Source organism: Lissotriton vulgaris, chromosome 11 (genome assembly GCF_964263255.1).
Source record: "Lissotriton vulgaris chromosome 11, aLisVul1.2, whole genome shotgun sequence".
NCBI lineage: Eukaryota > Metazoa > Chordata > Amphibia > Caudata > Salamandridae > Lissotriton > Lissotriton vulgaris.
In genome coordinates, this window is record NC_141699.1 from 726,330,619 (window position 1) to 726,352,824 (window position 22,206).

Below are 22,206 nucleotides of genomic sequence, written 5' to 3' on the forward strand. Positions count from 1 at the left end.
CGGTTTCTGGCATTCCAGCCGTCTTCAGCCCGGCTTGCTTGAATCCAGTGGTGTGGAGAGCATGGGACTGACGTCTGAGCATACCCATCCCACTCGGGGTGACAAATGCAAAAACCACAGTTGATGGACAGAATGCAGAACAATGTCATTCATTCACCCCAGTACAGAGATCTGGGCCTAAATCCATCGTTTTTTTGCACTCCACACCATCCCAGTTCAGACATGGCCATATGCAAACCAGTCTGACCCTGTGCCTCATGCGAACAGTCCAGCCCGAACTGCCAAGCCATGCCTTCCCTGGACTGGAAACAAGCTTCCGAGGACCGGTTTCTGGCATTCCAGCCGTCTTCAGCCCGGCTTGCTTGAATCCAGTGGTGTGGAGAGAATGGGACTCACGTCTGAGCATACCCATCCCACTCGGGGTGACAAATGCAAAAACCACAGTTGATGGACAGAATGCAGAACAATGTCATACATTCACCCCAGTACAGAGATCTGGGCCTAAATCTCTGGCGTAGCTAGAGCTTCTGGCGCCCGGGGCTATCCCCCAGATTGCCGCCCATGGCAGGTAGCGGCGGGGAGGGTGGATCTGGGGAAAAATTTCGGCGAGCAGCAGGGGTGGATTGGCAGGGTTTAAGTTATGACGCCACTCTCTACTCCAATGCATAAGGAAGGGTGTGAAACTGCAGCGTGAGCATAGAGCAAACCTCGAAGGTCAAGTCTCAGTTGATGAAGGCCCACCAGCACTAAAATGGCAGATAAACGCATAAGTAAATGTATCCCTTCCTCCTCTTACACCTCTCCATACTGAACTGCTGCTACAAGACCACAGGAGTAAAACCACCCGCTAGACATCAAGCACACCACCAAAACAACTCCCACATAGGTCACACTGTACACCCACACTCTACCAAACAACGACAGTACTTAGAAACATGGGCAAAGCTATAGCAATAGAACAGCTTCATTTTCTCTTCCATCCATGCATCTATCTATTCATTCTTTTACCCTTCCATCTACCTACTGGCATCCACTATTTCACCTTTAGATTCTGTCATCCATTCATTCTTTCATCCAGCATTATTTCCCCATTCTATCCATTTATCTATCTAGCCATCTATCCAATTTGCCATCCATCTATTATGTCATCCATCTGCCCATCCATAGTCTAAAAACCAATCATCCACTCTGCCACCCATTGATCTATTCACTCTGCCATCCATCCTCCGCTCTGTTATCTTACCATCACCTCTGCCATTCAGCGATCAACTGACATCCTTTCTTCAAATTCGTTAACTCTTCCATTCATCCACTCAGCCATCCATCAGCCTACTCTGCCATCCATCCATCCTCCTATCCTCTCTACCATCCATCCATCAATCCACTCTGTCATTCACCCTCTCTGCCGTCCACTCTGCCACCCATTCACCAGCCATTCACTCTGTCACCCATCCATTCATCAACTCTTATATCTATCCATTCAACCACCCATTCTCTCTGCCATTCATTCATTTATCCATCAATCCACCCACTCTGCTATTCAACCACCCATTCATCCACTCTGCCATCCATCAATTCCCTCTGCCATCCATTCTGCCATCCATCCGCTCATCCATTTATCCATTTATCGACTCTGCCATTCTTCCTGCCATTCATTCATCAATCCATCCACTCTGCTATCCAATCATGGATACAGTCACTTTGCCTGTAATCCATTCACGCTGCCACGCATCCATCCATTTACTTTGCCATCCATCCAATCTGCCATCCATTCATACATTCATTCACTTTGCCACCCTTCTATTCACCCTGCCATCTATTCATCATCCATCCACTACGACTTCCATTCACAGATCTTTCGCCCACTCATCCATCCCTTTACTCTATCCTCCTTTCAGCTGTCCCTCCACCTATTCATTCACTCAAAGATTCATCCATTTGTTCTGCCATCCTTTCACTTGCCCATCCACCTATCCATTCATGCACTCACCCATCCCTTTACTTTACTATACTTGCATGTGTCCATCCATCATCATTCATTTCTTTCACCCACTCATTCATCCACATATCCATTCATCCTCCTACTCCATCATCCCTACTTCCTTTTTTTCCACCCTTTTCTTCCAACATTCCTTCTTTCTTTCCCTGTTCTATTTTTACAGCTGTCGGTTTTCGTCTGTGGCTGTGGGAGTGCTTCCGGTTTCCACTGAGACACGTTTGGTGTCCTTGCTGGTTCACAAAATGTAATTAACTGAATTTGTGCTTATTGTGGCGCTGGGAGTGAGCCACGCATAACAGAGCACACGAGGACGGAGACGAGGCGGGGCGGCGAACATAGGAGGATATTTGACTTTTTGGGAGCACTGGATTCAATGTCGGGCATCGGAACGCCTGAGAGAATCCGAATGAACAAGTGCAGTCCTATCTTAACTAAAGCTTACCTAGGAGGATCTCCTTATGTAGGCGGCTTGGAGCGGTGGTGGTCGGTCTCAAACTAAGTGAGACTGGTGTTCTTAATGTAGCTGGACTGTCTGCAGAAAATACCCGGCACTCCAAGAGTGCGTGGTGGTGGCGCGCGAGCGTGCGCCTGCGCATCACTTCTGCATTTTAAAAGCACAGTGCGGGGGCTGGCCCAAAATGCCCAGGGCCTTCAATGGTAGCACTTTTGCGCGCTACAATATTGACGGCCTGGCCCCTGGGACCAGGTGCGCGTGCACTTAGATACACGTATGGTGTGCAGTGCACTGTGCTTCTCGACAATGTGCCTAAGTGAATCCTGGGCTGGCCACTAGTATAAGGCAGCTGCCGCCCCCAAAATAGTGCCGCCTGGGGCGGACCGCCCCCCTCGCCTCCCCCCTAGCTACGCCATTGGCCTAAATCCATCGTTTTTTGGCACTCCACACCACCCCAGTTCAGACATGGCCATATGCAAATCAGTCTGACCCTGTGCCTCATGGGAACAGTCCAGCCCGAACTGCCAAGCCATGCCTTCCCTGGACTGGAAACAAGCTTCCGAGGACCGGTTTCTTGCATTCCAGCCGTCTTCAGCCCGGCTTGCTTGAATCCAGTGGTGGGGCGAGCATGGGACTCACATCTGAGCATACCCATCCCACTCGCGGTGACAAATGCAAAAACCACAGTTGATGGACAGAATGCAGACAATGTCATACATTCACCCCAGTACAGAGATCTCTGCCTAAATCCATCGTTTTTTTGCACTCCACACCACCCCAGTTCAGACATGGCCATATGCAAATCAGTCTGACCCTGTGCCTCATGGGAACAGACCAGTTCGAACTGCCAAGCCATGCCTTCGCTGGACTGGAAACAAGCTTCCGAGGACCGGTTTCTGGCATTCCAGCCGTCTTCAGCCCGGCTTGCTTGAATCCAGTGGTGTGGAGAGCATGGGACTCACGTCTGAGCATACCCATCCCACTCGGGGTGACAAATGCAAAAACCACAGTTGATGGACAGAATGCAGAACAATGTCATACATTCACCCCAGTACAGAGATCTGGGCCTAAATCCATCGTTTTTTTGCACTCCACACCACCCCAGTTCAGACATGGCCATATGCAAATCAGTCTGACCCTGTGCCTCATGGGAACAGTCCAGCCCGAACTGCCAAGCCATGCCTTCCCTGAACTGGAAACAAGCTTCCGAGGAGCGGTTTCTGGCATTCCAGCCGTCTTCAGCCCGGCTTGCTTGAATCCAATGGTGTGGAGAGCATGGGACTCATGTCTGAGCATACCCATCCCACTCGGGGTGACAAATGCAAAAACCACAGTTGATGGACAGAATGCAGACAATGTCATACATTCACCCCAGTACAGAGATCTGGGCCTAAATCCATCTTTTTTTTGCACTCCACACCACCCCAGTTCAGACATGGCCATATGCAAATCTGTCTGACACTGTGCCTCGTGGGAACAGTCCAGCCCGAACTGCCAAGCCATGCCTTCCCTGGACTGGAAACAAGCTTCCGAGGACCGGTTTCTTGCATTCCAGCCTTCTTCAGCCCGGCTTGCTTGAATCCAGTGGTGTGGAGAGCATGGGACTCACGTCTGAGCATACCCATCCCACTCGGGGTGACAAATGCAAAAACCACAGTTGATGGACAGAATGCAGAACAATGTCATACATTCACCCCAGTACAGAGATCTGGGCATAAATCCATCGCCGAAGACGGCTGAAATGCCGGAAACCGGTCCTCGGAAGCTTGTTTCCGCTCCAGGGAAGGCATGGCTTGGCAGTTCGGGCTGGACTGTTCCCATGAGGCACAGGGTTAGACTGATTTGCATATGGCCATGTCTGAACTGGGCTGTGTGGAGTGCAAAACAACGATGGGTTTAGGCCCAGATCTCTGTACTGGGGTGAATGTATGACATTATTCTGCATTCTGTCCATCAACTGTCCTTTTTGCATTTGTCACCCCGAGTGGGATGGGTATGCTCAGACGTGAGTCCCATGCTCTCCACACCACTGGATTCAAGCAAGCCGGGCTGAAGACGGCTGAAATGCCAGAAACCGGTCCTCGGAAGCTTGTTTCCGGTCCAGGGAAGGCATGGCTTGGCAGTTCGGGCTGGACTGTTCCCATGAGGCACAGGGTCAGACTGATTTGCATATAGCCATGTCTGAACTGGGGTGGTGTGGAGTGCAAAAAACGATGGATTTAGGCCCAGATCTCTGTACTGGGGTGAATGTATGCCTTTGTTCTTCATTCTGTCCATCAACTGTGGTTTTTGCATTTGTCACCCTGAGTGGGATGGGTATGCTTCTTAAAAATCGGACACTGACCGCCTGCCTGTTTTGACGAGATTTCTTCGTCACAGGGGTCCCGATCTTCATCCTTCCACCGGTGCAGCCGAGCACAGCGCTCTTGCCGGCTGGGAAAAGCGGAACCGCCATCTTGCGGGGAGGCAGGGTAGCGCTCCAGCTCCTGGACGCCTCCCACCCTCCTCCCACCCCCAACAAGACATGGATAAAAGGAAGGGGCTCTCCCGTCCGCGCAGCGGGCGCGCCAAAGGCGCGCCTAAGGCAAGCCCGTCCGCCCGTCCGCGCCGGACCCGCGTCCAGCGCCAGTCCCCCTGCCTCTCGTTCCCCTTTGATCACCTGGTCCTCGGAGCAACTTGTACTCCTACGGCGCAACATATGCAATCCGCCTAAATGTTGTAATCCCCACAGCTTGGACACCTTCTCTTATTCGTGTCTTTGCTGTAACCATCACATTCCCGCCTTTATTAAACGGTTTCCACCACCCAATACTGGCGCTCATTGCTCCTCACTATCTACCTTACATGCTGCCTTAATTAACTGCCGGTCTCTTCCTGCACACGCTTCCGACATTTGGCTGCTGCTAGATACGCACAAGTGGGACATATTATTTCTCACAGAAACGTGGCGTAAAGACTCGTCCATGCCAGACATCAACTTGGCCATTCCCCCTGGTTTCCGATTATTAGGCATTAATCGAGATAACACCAAACCTGGAGGGGGTCTCGCGATAATTGCAAAATCCCACCGTACACTGATCACTACAAAATTGCTAACCTCGGTCTTATCGAGGCCATGTATTTTACAATCAAGGACGCCGCATGCACTATTTTTGCCGGTATCCTGGTATATAACCCCCCTCCCGTTACTGCATTCTCTCTCAATGCCCTGATGCACTCCATTGCGGACTTTTCCCTCAAACACTCGCACTTTACAGTGTTGGGAGATTTTAACCTTCATATTGATAACCCTTCCTGTGCTCAAGCCTCTTCAATTTTGGAAACCCTACAAGGACTTACCTTGTCCCAATTAGTTAAAGGCCCCACGCATAAAGCTGGTCATACACTTGATCTGATTTTTTCAAATCACCCTGGCATTACTGTCCTTCCTTCACTTCCCCTTACATGGTCTGACCATTTCCTTATCCCCTTTCATATCGCCAGGCCTCCCCTTCCCCCTCCCTCTTCCCTTAACAGAGACAGTGGTCGTAAATGGACCAAGGTTACCTGCGAGGCTATTGATTCCCGATTTCAGTACCACTTTAATCAGACGGAAGATCTGGACAAGGAAACGGCAAGATACAATTCTGCCCTCACCTCAGCACTTGATTCCATTGCTCCTCTCGCTCCCATGGCGTCTGCCAGATCTCGTCCTTCGGCCCCTTGGTTCTCCCCTTTGTTACGTGAGGAAAAAAGTAAATGCAAAAGGATGGAACGCAAATGGCGCCAGAATTATGATCCAGTGGCTAAACTGGCATATAAATCTGCTTTAAATAAATTTCAAACGCTCAAACGCTCCTCCATGAGAACATATTTCTCAAACCTCATTCAACAGGCGCAGAACTCGTCCAAAACCCTCTTCACGATTGTGAAGGATTTTGTTACCCCTTTGGCCATCAAAACCCAATGCATTCCTACCCAAGATCTATGCAACGGACTCTCTGATTTTTTTCAGGACAAAATTACTAAACTCGCCTCCTCTTTTGTCTCTGTCTCGCCCAACCCACCTCCAGATCCTTCTCACCTCACACACTGTTCTTTTAATTCCTTTAGCGAATTACCCTTTGACTCTGCCCTATCACTACTTCATCAAGTCAAGTCTGGCTCACCCTTAGACCCAGTACCTGCTAAAGTGATGGGCAATCTTGCCCCTGTCTTAATTAATCCCCTCCTCTCCATCTGGAACTCCTCCCTGACCCAGGGTCATTTTCCTTCGGTTTGGAAACAGGCTAGGCTACTTCCCATCCTTAAGAAACCCAACGCCGATCCCTCTCTATTCTGCAGTTACCGACCCATCTCGCTCTTGCTTAAGCCAGCTAAGGTGCTGGAGAAAGTAGTTCAGAAACAACTGGCCCAGTTTTTGGAAACAAATAAATTGTTACACGATTCTCAATCCGGCTTTCGAACCGGTTACAGCACCGAGACAGCGTTGCTGGAAGTTTCCGAGACAATCAGGGAATCAGTGGATAGGGGTGAGGAGGCCATGTTGGTCCTCCTCGACCTATCCGCTGCATTTGACACGGTTTCCCATGTCATTCTTATATCTCGACTACAACAGCTGGGGATTGATGGCACTGCCCTAGCATGGATCAAATCCTTTCTGTCCGGACGGACCCAAAGGGTATTGTTACATCCATTTCAATCCGAAGACAAACCCCTCTTGTGTGGTGTGCCCCAGGGCTCAGCCTTGAGCCCTTTATTGTTCAATGTTTATCTGGCCCCTCTTGCCAGGGTAGTTGAGTCTTGGGGAGTCAGGGTGGTCTCTTATGCTGATGATACTCAGCTTGTTTTTTCATTTAGAGACCATTCTGACTCCCTCTTCTCCAACTTTCGAAACTGCCTTGGCAACATTTGCTCCTGGATGGCTGCTAACCATCTCGCCCTCAACACTGAAAAAACTGAGGTTCTCTTTTTCAGCCAGAAATCTACTCCCCCTGCAACTTTATGGTGGCCCACCGTTCTTAACCCACCTCCTATACCAGTGCAATCAGCCCGCAACCTGGGCTTCATATTTGATAACACCTTGTCCGGGAAAACCCAGGTCAATAAAGTAGCGGCGGCTTGTTTCAATAAACTGCGTATGATCAGGAAGATCTTTCCCTATCTCCCCCAGTCTTCCCGTAAAACAGTGGTCCAGGCACTCATCACTGCACACCTTGATTATGCCAACAGCCTTTATGCCGGTGCCCCCCAATATCTCATTGACCGACTTCAAACTATACAAAACGCGGCAGCAAGGCTCATTGGTAACATCCCCCCCCGCAACTCGGTCAGAGCATACCGAGAGGAGCTACATTGGCTTCCCATAGCCCGTCGCATCGACTTCAAGGTTCTGATCCTTGCCTTCAGGGCAATTAATGGCACTGGCCCTGGCTACCTGAGCAAAAGGCTTAAGATATCCTCTTCAGTAAGGCACTTGAGATCCAATAGTCTACGCCTGCTGATCGTCCCTCGATTTCGACTCACGCGTACTGGTGGAAGAACTTTTACCGTTACGGCCGCCAAGCTTTGGAATAGCCTACCCATAGATCTCAGGTTCGCCGAATCTGAACAAGTCTTCCGTCGCAAACTGAAAACATGGCTGTTTTCTAAGCACTAGCCAGCAAATCTCTTGCAGACCTGCTCTTCTGACAGATAGTCATGAACTAGGCAACCCTCTCTGTGATGAACAAGTAGTCTTAGCGCCGGGACACCCCGCTGGAGGTAGCCGTGCGCTCTATAAGCTTCTTAAATAAATAAATAAATAAATATGCTCAGACGTGAGTCAGATGCTCTCCACACCACTGGATTCAATCAAGCCAGGCTGAAGACGGCTGAAATGCCAGAAACCGGTCCTCGGAAGCTTGTTTCCGGTCCAGGGAAGGCATGGCTTGGCAGTTCGGGCTGGACTGTTCCCATGAGGCACAGGGTCAGACTGATTTGCATATGGCCATGTCTGAACTAGGGTGGTGTGGAGTGTAAAAAAACGATGGATTTAGGCCAAGATCTCTGTACTGGGGTGAATGTATGACATTGTTCTGCATTCTGTCTATCAACTGTGGTTTTTGCACCCCTCACAGGGGGCTGGCTGCCTCGATGAAGCTCCCAAGACACGTGTTCAGCTGTTCTTTGTTTTAGCTCCTGTGTGTCAGTGCACCATGTAAGCATACCCTGCTCTCTCTGGAACACTCATACTGCTGAGTCTCTCTCACTCTGCAGTCACTCTCACTCTGCAGTCCCTCTCACTCTGCAGTCACTCATCACTCTCACTCTGCAGTCACTCATGCTGTCCCTCTCACTCTGCTGTCACTCACTCTGCTGTCACTCACTCTGCTGTCACTCACTCTGCTGTCACTCACTCTGCTGTCACTCATGCTGTCACTCTCACTCTGCTGTCACTCTCACTCTGCAGTCACTCTCACTCTGCAGTTACTCTCACTCTGGAGTCACTCTCACTTTGCAATTACTCTCACTCTCACTCTCGAGTCACTCTCACTCTGCAGTTACTCTCACTCTACAGTCACTCTCACTTTGCAGTCACTCTCACTCTGCTGTCACTCATGCAGTCACTCTCACTCTGCTGTCACTCATGCAGTCACTCTCACTCTGCTGCCACTCTCACTCTGCTGTCACTCATGCAGTCACTCTCACTCTGCAGTCACTCATGCAGTCACTCTCAGTCTGCTGTCACTCTCACTCTGCAGTCACTCATGCAGTCACTCACTCTGCTGTCACTCATGCTGTCACTCACTCTGCTGTCACTCATGCTGTCACTCTCACTCTGCTGTCACTCATGCTGTCCCTCTTGCAGTCACTATCACTCTGCTGTCACTCATGCAGTCACTCTCACTCTGCAGTCACTCATGCTGTCACTCTCACTCTGCAGTCACTCATGCTGTCAATCTCACTCTGCAGTCACTCTCGCTCTGCAGTCGCTCACTCTGCAGTCACTCTCACTCTGCAGTCACTCACTCTGATGTCACTCATGCTGTCACTCTCACTCTGTCACTCATGCTGTCACTCTTACTCTGTCACTCATGTTGTCACTCTCACTCTGCTGTCACTATCACTCTGCTGTCGCTCATGCTGTCACTCTCACTCTGCATTCACTCATGCTGTCATTCTCACTCTGCAGTCACTCACTCTGCTGTCACTCATGCTGTCACTCTGAGGACTCTCACTCTGCTGTCACTCTCACTCTGCTGTCACTTACACTCTACAGTCACTCGCACTCTACGGTCACTCCCACTCTACAGTCACTCTCACTCTGCAGTCAATCTCACTCTGCAGTCACTCTCACACTGCAGTCACTCTCACTCTGCAGTCACTCATGCTGTCAACCTCACTCTGCAGTCAACCTCACTCTGCAGTCACTCTCACTCATGCGGTCACTCACTCATGCAGTCACTCACTCATGCAGTCACTCACTCATGCAGGCACTCACTCATGCAGTCACTCTCACTCATGCAGTCACTCTCACTCTGCAGTCACTCTCACTCTTCTGTCACTCGTGCTGTTACTCATTCTGCTGTCACTCATGCTGTCACTCTCACTCTGCTGTCACTCATGCTGTCACTCTCACTCATGCTGTGTCAAATTGTATCAGTTATATCATACTTAACCCAGCTTTATATAATGGCTACTTCGTTTCTGTGCTGAGAACAAAAACACATTTAAATGTGCATAGAAGATAACATGATTGATCACCAATCGGAGCTCTGTTTGCCGTTCATTCTGGATAGGTGTAGCTAGGCTGGAGAATGACCCACATTCTATTCTCCATTACCGACACCTCATAGCGGTCAGTAACTCAGCTGGAGGAGCACAGACTGTACCTACGACAGTAGGGCATGGATTTATTCCAGACCTATTACCACCACTTGCTGAAGGCTACAATGGCCTGACAGCTATCAGTCATAAAAGACTACTCACTACAGATACCAATGAGTGACCACAGACTATTGTCCTAGCGTCCAGAGAAAGGAACTTAACCCAGTGGACATATACATGACCTTTACAACAAGACAGGGCAATGATCGAGCATAGTTCTGGGGCTCAAAGAGCGGCTTCCAAGCTCGACCTCTTCTAAAGAGATGAGAAAGGACGAGGCCCTAACACGCTGATTACAATGGTGGGAATGTTGAGAAGTGAGCACACCTATCAGGGTGGTAAACAGAGAACTTTGTATATGGATGAGTGATAGAAGTTTAATAGACAGCCGCCACATGAATCCTGAAGGCGTTGCAATCATTAAAGGTATTACAGGTGTTTTCATATCAGTGTTGTCCTTTAGTAGCATTGTAAGATAGCAGATGCTGCGGTCACCCAATGCAATCGTATAGACATTCTAAGAACAAAAGGTTGATTTCGTTCTTCTGGCATCAGCAACGGAGTTTCCAGTTGTCTGCCGCTGGTGCGGAACCTACTGACCTACTTTACTGGGGATGCGCATAAAGAGTGGTCCAGTGGCTTAGCTGAAAAAAACGACCGCAGAGACTTGGATGCGAACACCAGCTTCATTTACTTTAGGTCTAACACGCTTCTGTTGCTATGAAGAGTTATCTAGAAGTCTCTCTGATGCTTCTTGGGGAATGGCGTGCTTAGGCTAAACAAATACATTCGTGTTACATAAGTAACCGAGTTGCCTTTGACACAGGGCAGCACTAGGCCTCAAGAACAATCCATGGCATCTCAAAATGGATGTGCCCGCCCCATGCACGACCTGGACGGGGTACAGCAAGGCCTGGTATTAGAAAGATTTCTCAATGCAAGTCAGAGCCATAAACAGTGCTGCAGCGACCTCATTAGACCGGAAAACGTGAACAGTAGGGGCAGACCTGTGCAGAGAGCGAACATTTGAATGCATGTACGCGCTTCTAAGCGCATTAAAAGAGACCTTGCTGCTGAAAGCGATGACGCACCATAGTACTAGTCTGCGTGCTGGTCTGGGCGCCCTGCACCACCCGGCCTCTATGTGCAGGACCCATGAGATGTGCAAGTATCAGCAAGGGAGAGACGACTGCGCCGCATCACTATTCAGGACATTGTTCACCGCAAATCCCTGCAGACGCCATACTGACTGGGCAGAGGCTATATTCCTAACAGCCAGGAATTATCGGCGAAAGGGGAGTTGGTTTCTGCTGACCACGTTTTTGTATCCAGCGCTGAACGAATGCCCCGAGACGCCGCCGATTGGATTTACGTATTTGTATACCGCGATCTGGGGGGACAGCGCTTCACTGTCACTCAATGACACACATACGTCATACATAAAACAGAGTATAATTAACTATAGCAGACAGCAGTGCAGGTTATATAGAAGATTTAAGGCCGAATTCCTGCGTAGGTGGTACGTGTCAGACACACTCTTCACTTCAAGAAGGTTCTCCAAACGCGTTGAACCGGATTCCGTAGACCTCGGATTGGTGCCTACTTTGGGGGAGAGGAGGGGGCAGTATCACTCAGCGAGTTTGTGTGTGACCTCACAGAAGCGCAGGAGGTGCCTCATTTGATCGTTCTCACTGAGCTATCCCCTCCCTCCATTCCTTCTTTAACGCAATCACCTCTTACCTTCCAACGAGGAGTGGTGGTGAGGTGCAGGCCCCCTCAGACGCTGTACGGAACTCGCTGGGGCTCAAACGCGACCCTAAGATTTCCCAGGAACTTTAACCTTCTCCGAAGAACCAAGAAGAGGTAATCAACTCGCGCTCAATACTTCAGCACCCCAAATCTACTTAACAACCGACATGAAACGATAGCAGCCAGTCTATGGAGCGAGCAGTGCTTTAAATGGGCCGGTACTGTCCGGTATGGAGTACCGGCCCTTTTGTATTTGAGAGTAGAGTACTGGCACTTCACAGAAACTGGCAGGCACTCTGATACAGAGTACCTCCACTTATTTTCTTACATTTCTTTTTTCGGTTATAAAGTGAGGAGGGTGGGACATAAGACCTATTTGACGAGCCTATGGCACAAGGACATAGTGGACAGACATTGCTTGGCACATACATGCACACTGTAGTCTAATTTAAGGTATGTGAAAATATTAAAATGTTGGGGCAGTAACATACACTGTCAGGTGCTTACGACAAAGCACATAGATCAAGTAATGCAAGGGCATACAGCGTGAGGCACTTGGGCACATACATACGTTCAGGTTGGATTCAAACTCGGGGCATATAAAACAAGCGGCACTTCAACTGATCCCGAAAGCGATCTAAAAAAAAAAAAAAAAGCCAGCGAGTGGTGCGCGCGCGCGTCACTGCGAGCACATGTTTTGAATTATATTCAAAACATATTGCCTCTGGTGCGTGTAACAGACACTAATAGGCCATAGGCGGAGCTACTAGACCGCCCATAGCCTATTGCGTGTTTTGTTTAAAAACAGCACGCACACAAAGGCCAATGGAAATGGACCTTGGAAATCCACAAGCACGAGCTATGTGGAATTTCAAGGTCCATTTTCAATTTGCCCGGAATAGGACTCTCGCTGCGCGACACTGCTGCGCAGTGTACGCAGAGCCCGAGCCTTAAAAACAGTAGCTATTGATCTAATGCTTACTAGCATGTACCACCCGAACCTCTGTCATTTTCATCCTCCAGCTTTGTGATGTCTCACAGTCAAATGCTTTGTTGTCATGAAGTCCATTTCCTGCTTTAAATCCATGGATTTTAAGAAGGTAATGGACATCTGGTGGACTGCAGATGCTCTCTATCATTGACACCACTCACCAGTTCAGAATAGGTTATAGTGTACTATAAAAGGCGTAAACCAGTCCAAACTCTATGAAAGGACACTAGAAGGAAGCTAACTGCAATAAGTAAGTCAGCCAAACATCAATCATTAGGCAAATATTTGAAATACTTGGAAAGAATAGCTAAATATTTTAAAACGTATGTGTGGGAAACTCTACATTGTGGTTTTAATTTGGGACGGTCATGCCACAGAAATCCAAAAGCTTTCATTGCCTGAATGACCATACAAATAGAATAATGTAGAGTAGTGGATAAGATCTTCATTGAATATCAGGAAAAAAGTTTGACGCTGTTCCACACAGTTAAATTCACCAGTAATTGAACATCCTTGGGACGGGAGCCAGTGAGCTATACCTATTAAGACATTTATTGAGTGATATACTGTAAAGAGTTTGTGTACATAGTGTACAGTCTTAGAGAAAAATATATAAATATGTATTTGGTATTTGTAAAGCGTGATTCTAGCCCAATACCAAAAATAGAAATGACCTAAGAGGTACCTGGGTTGTGGGAGCAGAAGTGGACTATTACAGCATTGCAGTATAATGTTCTTGAGCTGATTTAATCTTTAAGTGGCTTCCCCTCTCAGCTCGTATGCCATTAGTACAGGGACTCATTGTCAGTAGGATTGATTATGGGAACGCACTTTTGTCCTCAATAAATACCACCCTGCTGGCCCGCCTACAGGTTTTACAGAATACCGCTGCAAGGCTGGTGCTCGACCTTCCTTCCCGCACCCCTTCACTACCATGCTTAAAAACCTTTCATTGGCTCCCAATACAAAAACTCATTAAATTCAAACTATGTTGCCTCGTCCATAAATCCATCAACGGGCATGGCCCGACATACCTAGAACAAAAGCTTAAGGTCTACCACCCGGTGAGAACGCTTAGATCATCCAGCAAGTCTCTTCTAAGTGACCCCAGGGTACGTACGGCCGGAAACGGTGACAGGGCTTTCAGCAAAACAGCTCCTGAAGCCTGGAACTCCCTGCCCCTCCAGATTAGGACTGAACCCGACTACCTGAGATTCCGCAGACAGCTAAAAAAATGGCTCTTCTAGACCTGTCTTTGCCCTGCCTGGGTATCTGCTAGGAGGTTTCTCTGCAAGCGCTCTGAGACCTTCGGGTGATTTATGCGCTATACAAATGTAAAAAATGAAATGTAAATGGAATGAAAATGTGAATTTTTAGCGCTTTCATAAATTGGAGAAGGTTTGTATACCAATACAACCCTCCTCTGAAGGATACAGTAATGTTGTTTCATCTCCTCGATTGCCTTGACTTTTCTTTTTCCACACTTCTTTGCCTCCAGTCTGATGGTGCCCTGGCTTTGGATATTCTGAGAGCCAAAGGAGGTCATGAATTTGCCAGCCAGATAGGCGGGGGCCTGGCCATGTCTGCTTGGTAAATAATGGAGATGATTTTCAAGACAGTATGGACCGGCAAGGGAGCCAGCGGAGTTCCATCAGGATGGGGGCGATGGGTCAAATTTCTCCATGCTGTGGATGAGACTAGCATGAGACATTATATGTTGTGGTGTGAAAGGTGGTAACTAGTGGGGATGCCCCGAGATCATTCCTTGGTCCAGTGCTCTTTATTAGTACAAAATTGCTATGCAGGGCCAAGAGTCCATGAAAATGGTAAACGATTTGCTATACAAAAACTGCAGAGCATAACCAAATATAGTAGGTGGTGTGAGCGACCCCGTTATATAGACAGGAGGTATACTATAGCGTGAATACCTCTGAGGCATTGAATGCAAAGGGGAGTGACTACAATTGATAGGAAAGTGCGAGGGAGGATGCCACAGCGCTAAAATTGCATGTAGGTAGCTGAAAAGGTAAGGAAGCACACAGGATGTGAAATTAGTTTTTAAACATCTCCAACCAGAAGAGTAGTCCTGGAGTCTTGAACTCTAAATGTGACTGTACTTTGTGTGGTGTCTGGACATGTGGACAGCATAAGAGGAATGCTGGCTTGGAATCAGCAAAAATCTGATGTGTTGTGCATAAATTTGGTGGACATATATCTAGAAAATCATAGCCAAACCTGGGACATTCTGGGGACTGACTATTGAAGGGTTCATGTCTTAAATGAGATAATCAGTAAGGAGACACTTGAAGGATGTTAGCATGTATACAGTGGGAAAAAGCATTTGTCACATGATAGGAGATTTTTTGGAGAAAGTAAATTTAATAATTTTTGGCACTATAGTTGAATAAGAGTAATTGTGGCAAATTCTAATGTTACACTTCATGCAGTATTAGTAAATGAAGAAGGTGTCAAAATTCTGTTAACAAGGTAAACTCGAGACCGGGTCGGTCTGTATCCCTCCAATCTTCTCAGGGATTGCAGGTTTTTGAACACTGATATAGGGTCTCACCCCCATGACCTTTCCAGTGAAAAGTGGAGCTAAGGTACTAGAGGGAGAGAGGGAGAGAAAGAGAAAGAGAGAGAAAAGACACAACTCTGCTGGGGTACCTTGTCTACTGGATTCAGAGTGGAGTTCAGTCACTTCCAATTAATTGCTATTTATCGATGGAATGGCTCACACTGTTGGTGTGGAATCTTTGAAGAGAAAAGGAACAATGAAATACACGGGGTGGATAATATTCATCGATTGTTTGCATCAGACAGTGATCAAACTTACACCATGCTTCAGGTGTATAACAAAACACAAAAAGTACCACAGGACCCTCTGCAGGTTTGGGAACACAGGAAACCGCAACGTCAATGGCAGGATGTTCATTCCAGGTTTCTTTCAGAAAATAAATAAAACCATAATGTCCTAATGAGAAAAAACACTAGGCGGAAAGGTGGTAATAACAAGGGTGCAGAAAATACTAATGATTGGTGAACTGAATAAAACGGGAACCTTACAACACAGCAAGTTGCCAGGCACTGATAGTTTCCCACTGTCGCTATCTTGTTTATGTGGAGATTGTCTCTGTTTGTTTTTTTACTCTGGTTGTAGTGACATTCTCTTATGCAGTCCCAGCCTTCAAAGGCTGTCTGCCACCTTCTCCAACAGAACTCAGGTCTGTGTTGTTTTCTTATGTCTCAAACTGCAGGCTATTCTTTCTGTCTTCCTTCTAACTTGGCTAGTCTTAGAAACTCTCTCTAAACATTTCCTGACAGAATGTCTTCATATTCTAATTTTTCTATTAATTTCTAGTCATTCATGTACATGATATGAAACACATACATTTATGTTTTCTAAACTGATGTCTGTAAATGTTAAGCCCCTGTTTATGATCCTAATGACCTCCCACCCCATTTGTGCGTGCAGTGTTTTGAGGCTAGTTCCCTCTGTTTTTTAGTGGACACGGTCAAAGAAAGATCCAGCGGAAAATAAGAAGGGACTACAGCTGGCTAGTAAACCCCTGCTAAGACCAGTGGGTGAAAGGCATATCCAAGACCTAAACATCTGCTCCTGCTTATGATTCTGGAAGCACCTGACCGATACAGTGCAGCCTGCAAAGTGCTAGGGCAGAGGTTCTGAATGAACTTTCAAACCCTTTCCCACTATCACTGTTTATTAAGGATCTCTGCGCAGAATGTTAAAGCCATAACAAAGCTGAAGCTCAAATGGATCTGTAAATGTAAATGTAAATGTATAGGCATTTATATAGCGCACTACTTACCCGTAGGGTCCCAAGGCGCTTCGACCGCTGCGAAACCCTTCCTGGCTTCCCTGAGAGATGGTCCCTTAATGGGTATCTCCAGGGTGAGACCAGGCATCCCCGGCGGTCTGGTAGGGCCGTTAGTGAAGATGAGGCAAGCTAATGCCCAGAGTTGCCGAGTGTGATCGCTGATCAGAGTGGGCACCAAGGTGAGAGAATTATCGAGTCCGCTGACCCTGGTCCAGAAACCTGCCGCGCCGGGAATCGAACCCTGGTCCCGGGCCGTCCTCTGCTCTCGGGTCTGCCGCCTCTAACCAGTGAGCCACACTACTTCATCTGGACCTTCTCTAGCTCCAGGCCCCCTCTTCTAGACCTTCATTCGTCCTGTGCTTGCTGCACCAAGTTCCAAGCTAAACATCACTGATGAAGCTCAATAAGACTAAAACTGGATTAGGGTGTTTTGTGGTTCTCTTCGGAGGGGACATGGCCTGACCGATTGGGATGGCCTGTCAGGAGTAGCGCAGTAGGCAAAAAATATGGCCTGAAAGGCTTCCCAATCGATTAAATGTAGCTGAGACTTTTACAAACATTGTATCCATTCCTTTTTAAGTCGAGCCTAGCGGCAACGCGCATGTACTGCTCGCTCTGCGAGACTGCTGTAGTAGAGTTTGGTAGAGAAGCTGTGCCCACTGTCCTGCCATATTTTTAATTGGTCTGTGTCATTGTCTTTCGTAAATACTGCCTTTGGATTCGTTAATAGGTTTGTTAGTCCCTCCTTAGTATGGCCTTGTCTTCATTTGTACCTTCCCGTGGCGACTGGCCCTTTTACTTCCGTTGTTACACGGGTCCTGTTATGTAGTCTGTTAGCACTATTTCCATTATTGAGTTTCTCTTATTGCAGGCCGGACATGCGCTGCTTCAGCTGAAACAGTTTGTGTTTTTTTAAGCAGCACCGCTGCCCCCGTAACAGGGGTGCCTGCTTTCAATTACTTTTACCAAGCAATATCTTGTGCCTGTTCCACCACCATCACCAATACTTCCGCCAATACCACCTCTAACAGTACCACTACCACCACCAATACAACTACCACCACCAATACCACCAATCCAATACCACCACCACCACCAAAACCAATACCGCCACAAATACCACCAATACGACACTACCACCACCACCAATACCACCAGCAATACCAATTCTGCCCTGAATACCACCAATATCTCCACCACTAATACCGCCACCACTAATACACCCCACCAGTACAACCACAAATACCACCATCACCACTACCACCACTACCAATACCGCCACCACCACTACCACCACCAATACCTCCACCACCACCAATACCACAACCATTACCAGTACCACCACCACCAATACAACCACCACCACCAATACCAGTACCACCACCACCAATACCAGTTTCACCACCACTAATACCACCACCAATACCAATGCCACCACCACCAATACCACCACCACTATCAAAACCACCACCAATACCTGCACCACCAATACCTGCACCACCAATACCTGCACCACCAATACCACCACAACCAATACCACCACCATCAATACCAATACCACCTTCACCAATACCAGTACTACCACCTCAGCGCCTCTCGCTCATTTGTAATAGCTGGGGCACTGTACGAGGCCCGAGCTGCAGCCAAGACCATCCCTCCCTCTATGCCTGCAATAAAGCACAGCCGCCCTGCACCAGGATGTAAAGCCAGACCCTTACAACTGCTGGAGTTTTTTTTATTCGGCCAAAGATTGCAATGACATTACACAATGCCACTATGCTCACTCAACTCACGGAGAGGGCAGGAACTAATCCCCCCGCTCTTCCTCCTGAGCCGTGACAGTGTAATCACAGAGCGAAAGGTGTCTAGCGCTTTGTTAGTGTTAATAACTCAGATCATATGTAACTCTCACTTCACATTTTGTGTCTGTGGAATTTACAACACTTACACATCTTCACTGCCTTATTTATCACTACTTTGAAGACGTCGCAGGCTGGTCTCTTCCTCTGATATTTACAATCTAACAAGCGGTCGAGAAGGCCATTTATTGCAATCCTATAGGTCTCGCATTTGCGAGAGTTTAAGCTATTAGTATTGTAAAAGACAATGCTTTTTATTTATGTTTTAAAACCCAAAACATAAATAAAAAGCATTGTAATTCACAATACCAATAGCTCAAACTCGTGTGAATGCAAGACCTCTTGCATTACAAATGCTTGTTCTTAAATGTGACACCCACTTCACCTCCAACACCAGCAGACACACCCATACCAAGTTCTCACATTATATTCAGGGCCTCTTTAACAGATTCACTGGCCACAATGCCTTGTATTCTAATTCTCATAGCGATGATCAAAAAAATCTATGTCTTTTGCAAAAATAGAGTAGCTCTTAGTCGCTTCCGAAGTGCAGTGATTCTCACAGGGAAGGGTATTTCCTACCCAGTCGAGGAGCGTTAAGAGGCACAAACTGTAAACTGCAACTGGAGTGGCTATCCTTTACCTTAGTCAGTGGATGATAGGTTAGTACATGGGACATGTGGTCCCTAATGTTTGACACATCATATATACTTGGGGCTTTCACCTGCATTTAAAAAGTACAGGAAATCCTTTAACCTTCAAATAATCACAGACTGACTTTATGTGTGCAAGATCTTTTGACAGGGTTTACGCAAGAGCTAAATGTTGCTCTTCAAGCTCGGGGAGTGGAGGAATTAAAGGAAGGACTCCCTTGATGTAAACCTTTTGTACTCACACATATATTCCCTCATTCAATTAGTAAAATTCACGATTGATCTCTGCTCTTATGAGGCTCATAGGCTTATGGGTTTCTGCACCTATGAGGATTCAGACAGAGGAATGATGTCTTCATGTCTTTGTCTTTAATTTGGTCTCACAGTAGGCTGTCCGGGCTGCTTTGTCACTGCACTCCCTGCATGACCAACCAGGCCCACTACATCCATATAGCTGTGAATGCTAGATGATTCATGGTGTGCTGATGTACAGTGAATGTAACTATCCTTCCCTCTCTACTAGGGAAACCGCTAAGAATTTTGCTGTCATGATTCATGTGCTAGGATCCTGACTAGTCTTAATCTGCCTTCCACTTGTACTAGGGTCAGCAGCAACTCTGTACAGGGCGCTAAACTGCAAGATCACCAAAACTATTCAGAAAGTTGAAAATCCTATTTTGTGGCCAATCTGGCCTACCCATCTACAGTTCTGCATCTAGACATTGTTCAACTGTGTTGCCACAAAGATCAATGCCACGCCGTCCATCAGGGTTGTGAGGGATCAAGCTACTCTTTGGAAACAGCTGCCAGTGGATCTGAATGAACCTGGCATCACCCTGCTCCGCTATTGGGCTACTCTGTGGTCTTGACCTAACCCTGTCTGGTTGTCTGGAAGCCATGACCTCTCCCAGGGGAAAGACCACTCAGGACACCATTTTCCAAATGATTACTCTACATCAGAGAATTGTAGACTTTACAGACATCAGGCAAAACCCATCCATCCACCTACCTGGCCAACAATTGTGTATACAAACGAACCTGCTAACAGTGTTTTGACTGCCATCTGCAGTTGCATTCCCAAATCCAGTGTCCAAAATGTATTGGAGTCATGCTCGCATGTCTCTCATCTCTGAATCCCCCTCTTTACACATCACCAATTCCCCTCATGCCTCACCAACCAGGGTACCAAATCCCGTTCTTACTGGCACGATCAAGTTATTGGTGGAGAAGTATGTAACTTCTATAAGAGAAGCAGTGGGTGGAACTGGTGGCTTTTAAATACCACAGCACGATAATTATATGAGCAAAAATAGTGTATTCCATTTGTGGTTTGGTTCTAGAACAATGGTGTAAACAGTTGAACATTTTTGGGGGAAGGGGAAATTGGCATATTGTGTTACCAATACGTGTATAGCTCTCTTTTGCTATTAGTAAAGCCTCAAAGCCCTTTCTGGGTTGTGGTTCCTTTAGTCTTGAGTTGAAGTAGAGTGGTGTTGTCATATATGTTTTGGCTGTGTGTGTGTTGTGATGGCTTAGTGTTATTTGGTGTGTTTAACTGGAGTTCTTTACAAAATCCTCCATAGATATATTTGTGCCTGAAAAACTTTGCCCATGATACTAGTGCAAAATACAAAACATGGGATGTCCAAGACCACACATGAGCTCGGTTTATATTAATTGCATAGAAATTGTATTGATATGGATATTTGAAAACAATCTGGCATTTGTCCTGGCCTTTGGGCTAACTTTACACAATACTAGTGGAAAGTATCTCAATCAGGCAGCTTATTTTGGATATAGGATGATGCTATTTTAAGTTGCACCCTGACATTGCAGGTTGATATATCTCCATTTTAGGTATTCTTGCTCAAACAGGTTACTGTCTATGTAGATTCAATGATGCAAGTTGGACTGTGAGTTGTAAGTATAAATGTGACCCACACAAAATATTTGTAATTTTTGTTTTCTAGTTTGAAGGTCGAAAGTACTGCGAGCATGACTTCCAGATGCTGTTTGCACCCTGCTGCGGATCATGCGGTAATATTCTTATTTACAATACTTGTCTTTGTGGGGTGTTCTTTTAGTCGTCAAACAACTGTAAAATGTTTTAAGTAGACAAATGCTTTGTTCTCTGTGGTGGTAATGAGCAGTTACTCTCCTGATGATCTGTGCCTGTATCACTCTCAAATAATGCTATTTTGGCACTTCTGTCTATTATTGATTTCAGTTTGGGAGTTTGAAGCATTTGGTGCTTTTTGGCTTCCTTTTCATGAGGGTAGTCTGTTACAATATTCTTCATTTTGTTTTGGTCCCATTCTAGGACATCATATTGTTGGAATCCTAGTGGGGTTTGCTGAATTTGATTTTTACTGTTGTTTCCTGCAGAACTTGCTTACTCTCATCTAGAATTCTTTTTTTTAATTCCTGTATGTCTGCTTGATTTCCTGCTCATGGTGATGTACTAAGGCATTTCAGCATCCCCATGCTTGATTCCTTTTCTGGTATGGTGTTCTTGTTGGGCTCTTGTGAGTCAATTATTGGATTCTTGTTGGGCTCTTGTGAGTCAATTATTGGTTCTGTCTGTTGGATGATGTTTTATCAAATTCTTGAAGGTCTGCTACGATATTTACATGCAGATTTGTACTTGTTTTCCCCTGTCGAACAGCTCCTATGGTTTACTGCTGCATTTATTTCACTTTGGGAGGTTATGCTATTGGACTCTTGTGTGAACCTTCTTAGTCGTCACTGGGCTTTCACGGTTTACAGGTTTCTGACCGTATAAGCAGGGCTCAAATTCCACTCGACCGTTCGCAT

At 46.9% G+C, this 22,206-nt stretch overlaps 1 protein-coding gene across 2 annotated transcripts in view; it reads left to right on the forward strand.

Moving 5' to 3' along the window:
• LIMS2 (LIM zinc finger domain containing 2) overlaps positions 1-22,206 on the forward strand; it is a 354,252-nt gene that overhangs the window by 28,199 nt on the left and 303,847 nt on the right. For both annotated transcript variants that reach the window (XM_086943811.1, XM_086943812.1), the window contains exon 3: positions 21,363-21,429. In XM_086943811.1, coding sequence (XP_086799937.1) covers positions 21,363-21,429 — 67 coding nt within the window. The remainder of the gene's footprint in view (positions 1-21,362; positions 21,430-22,206) is intronic.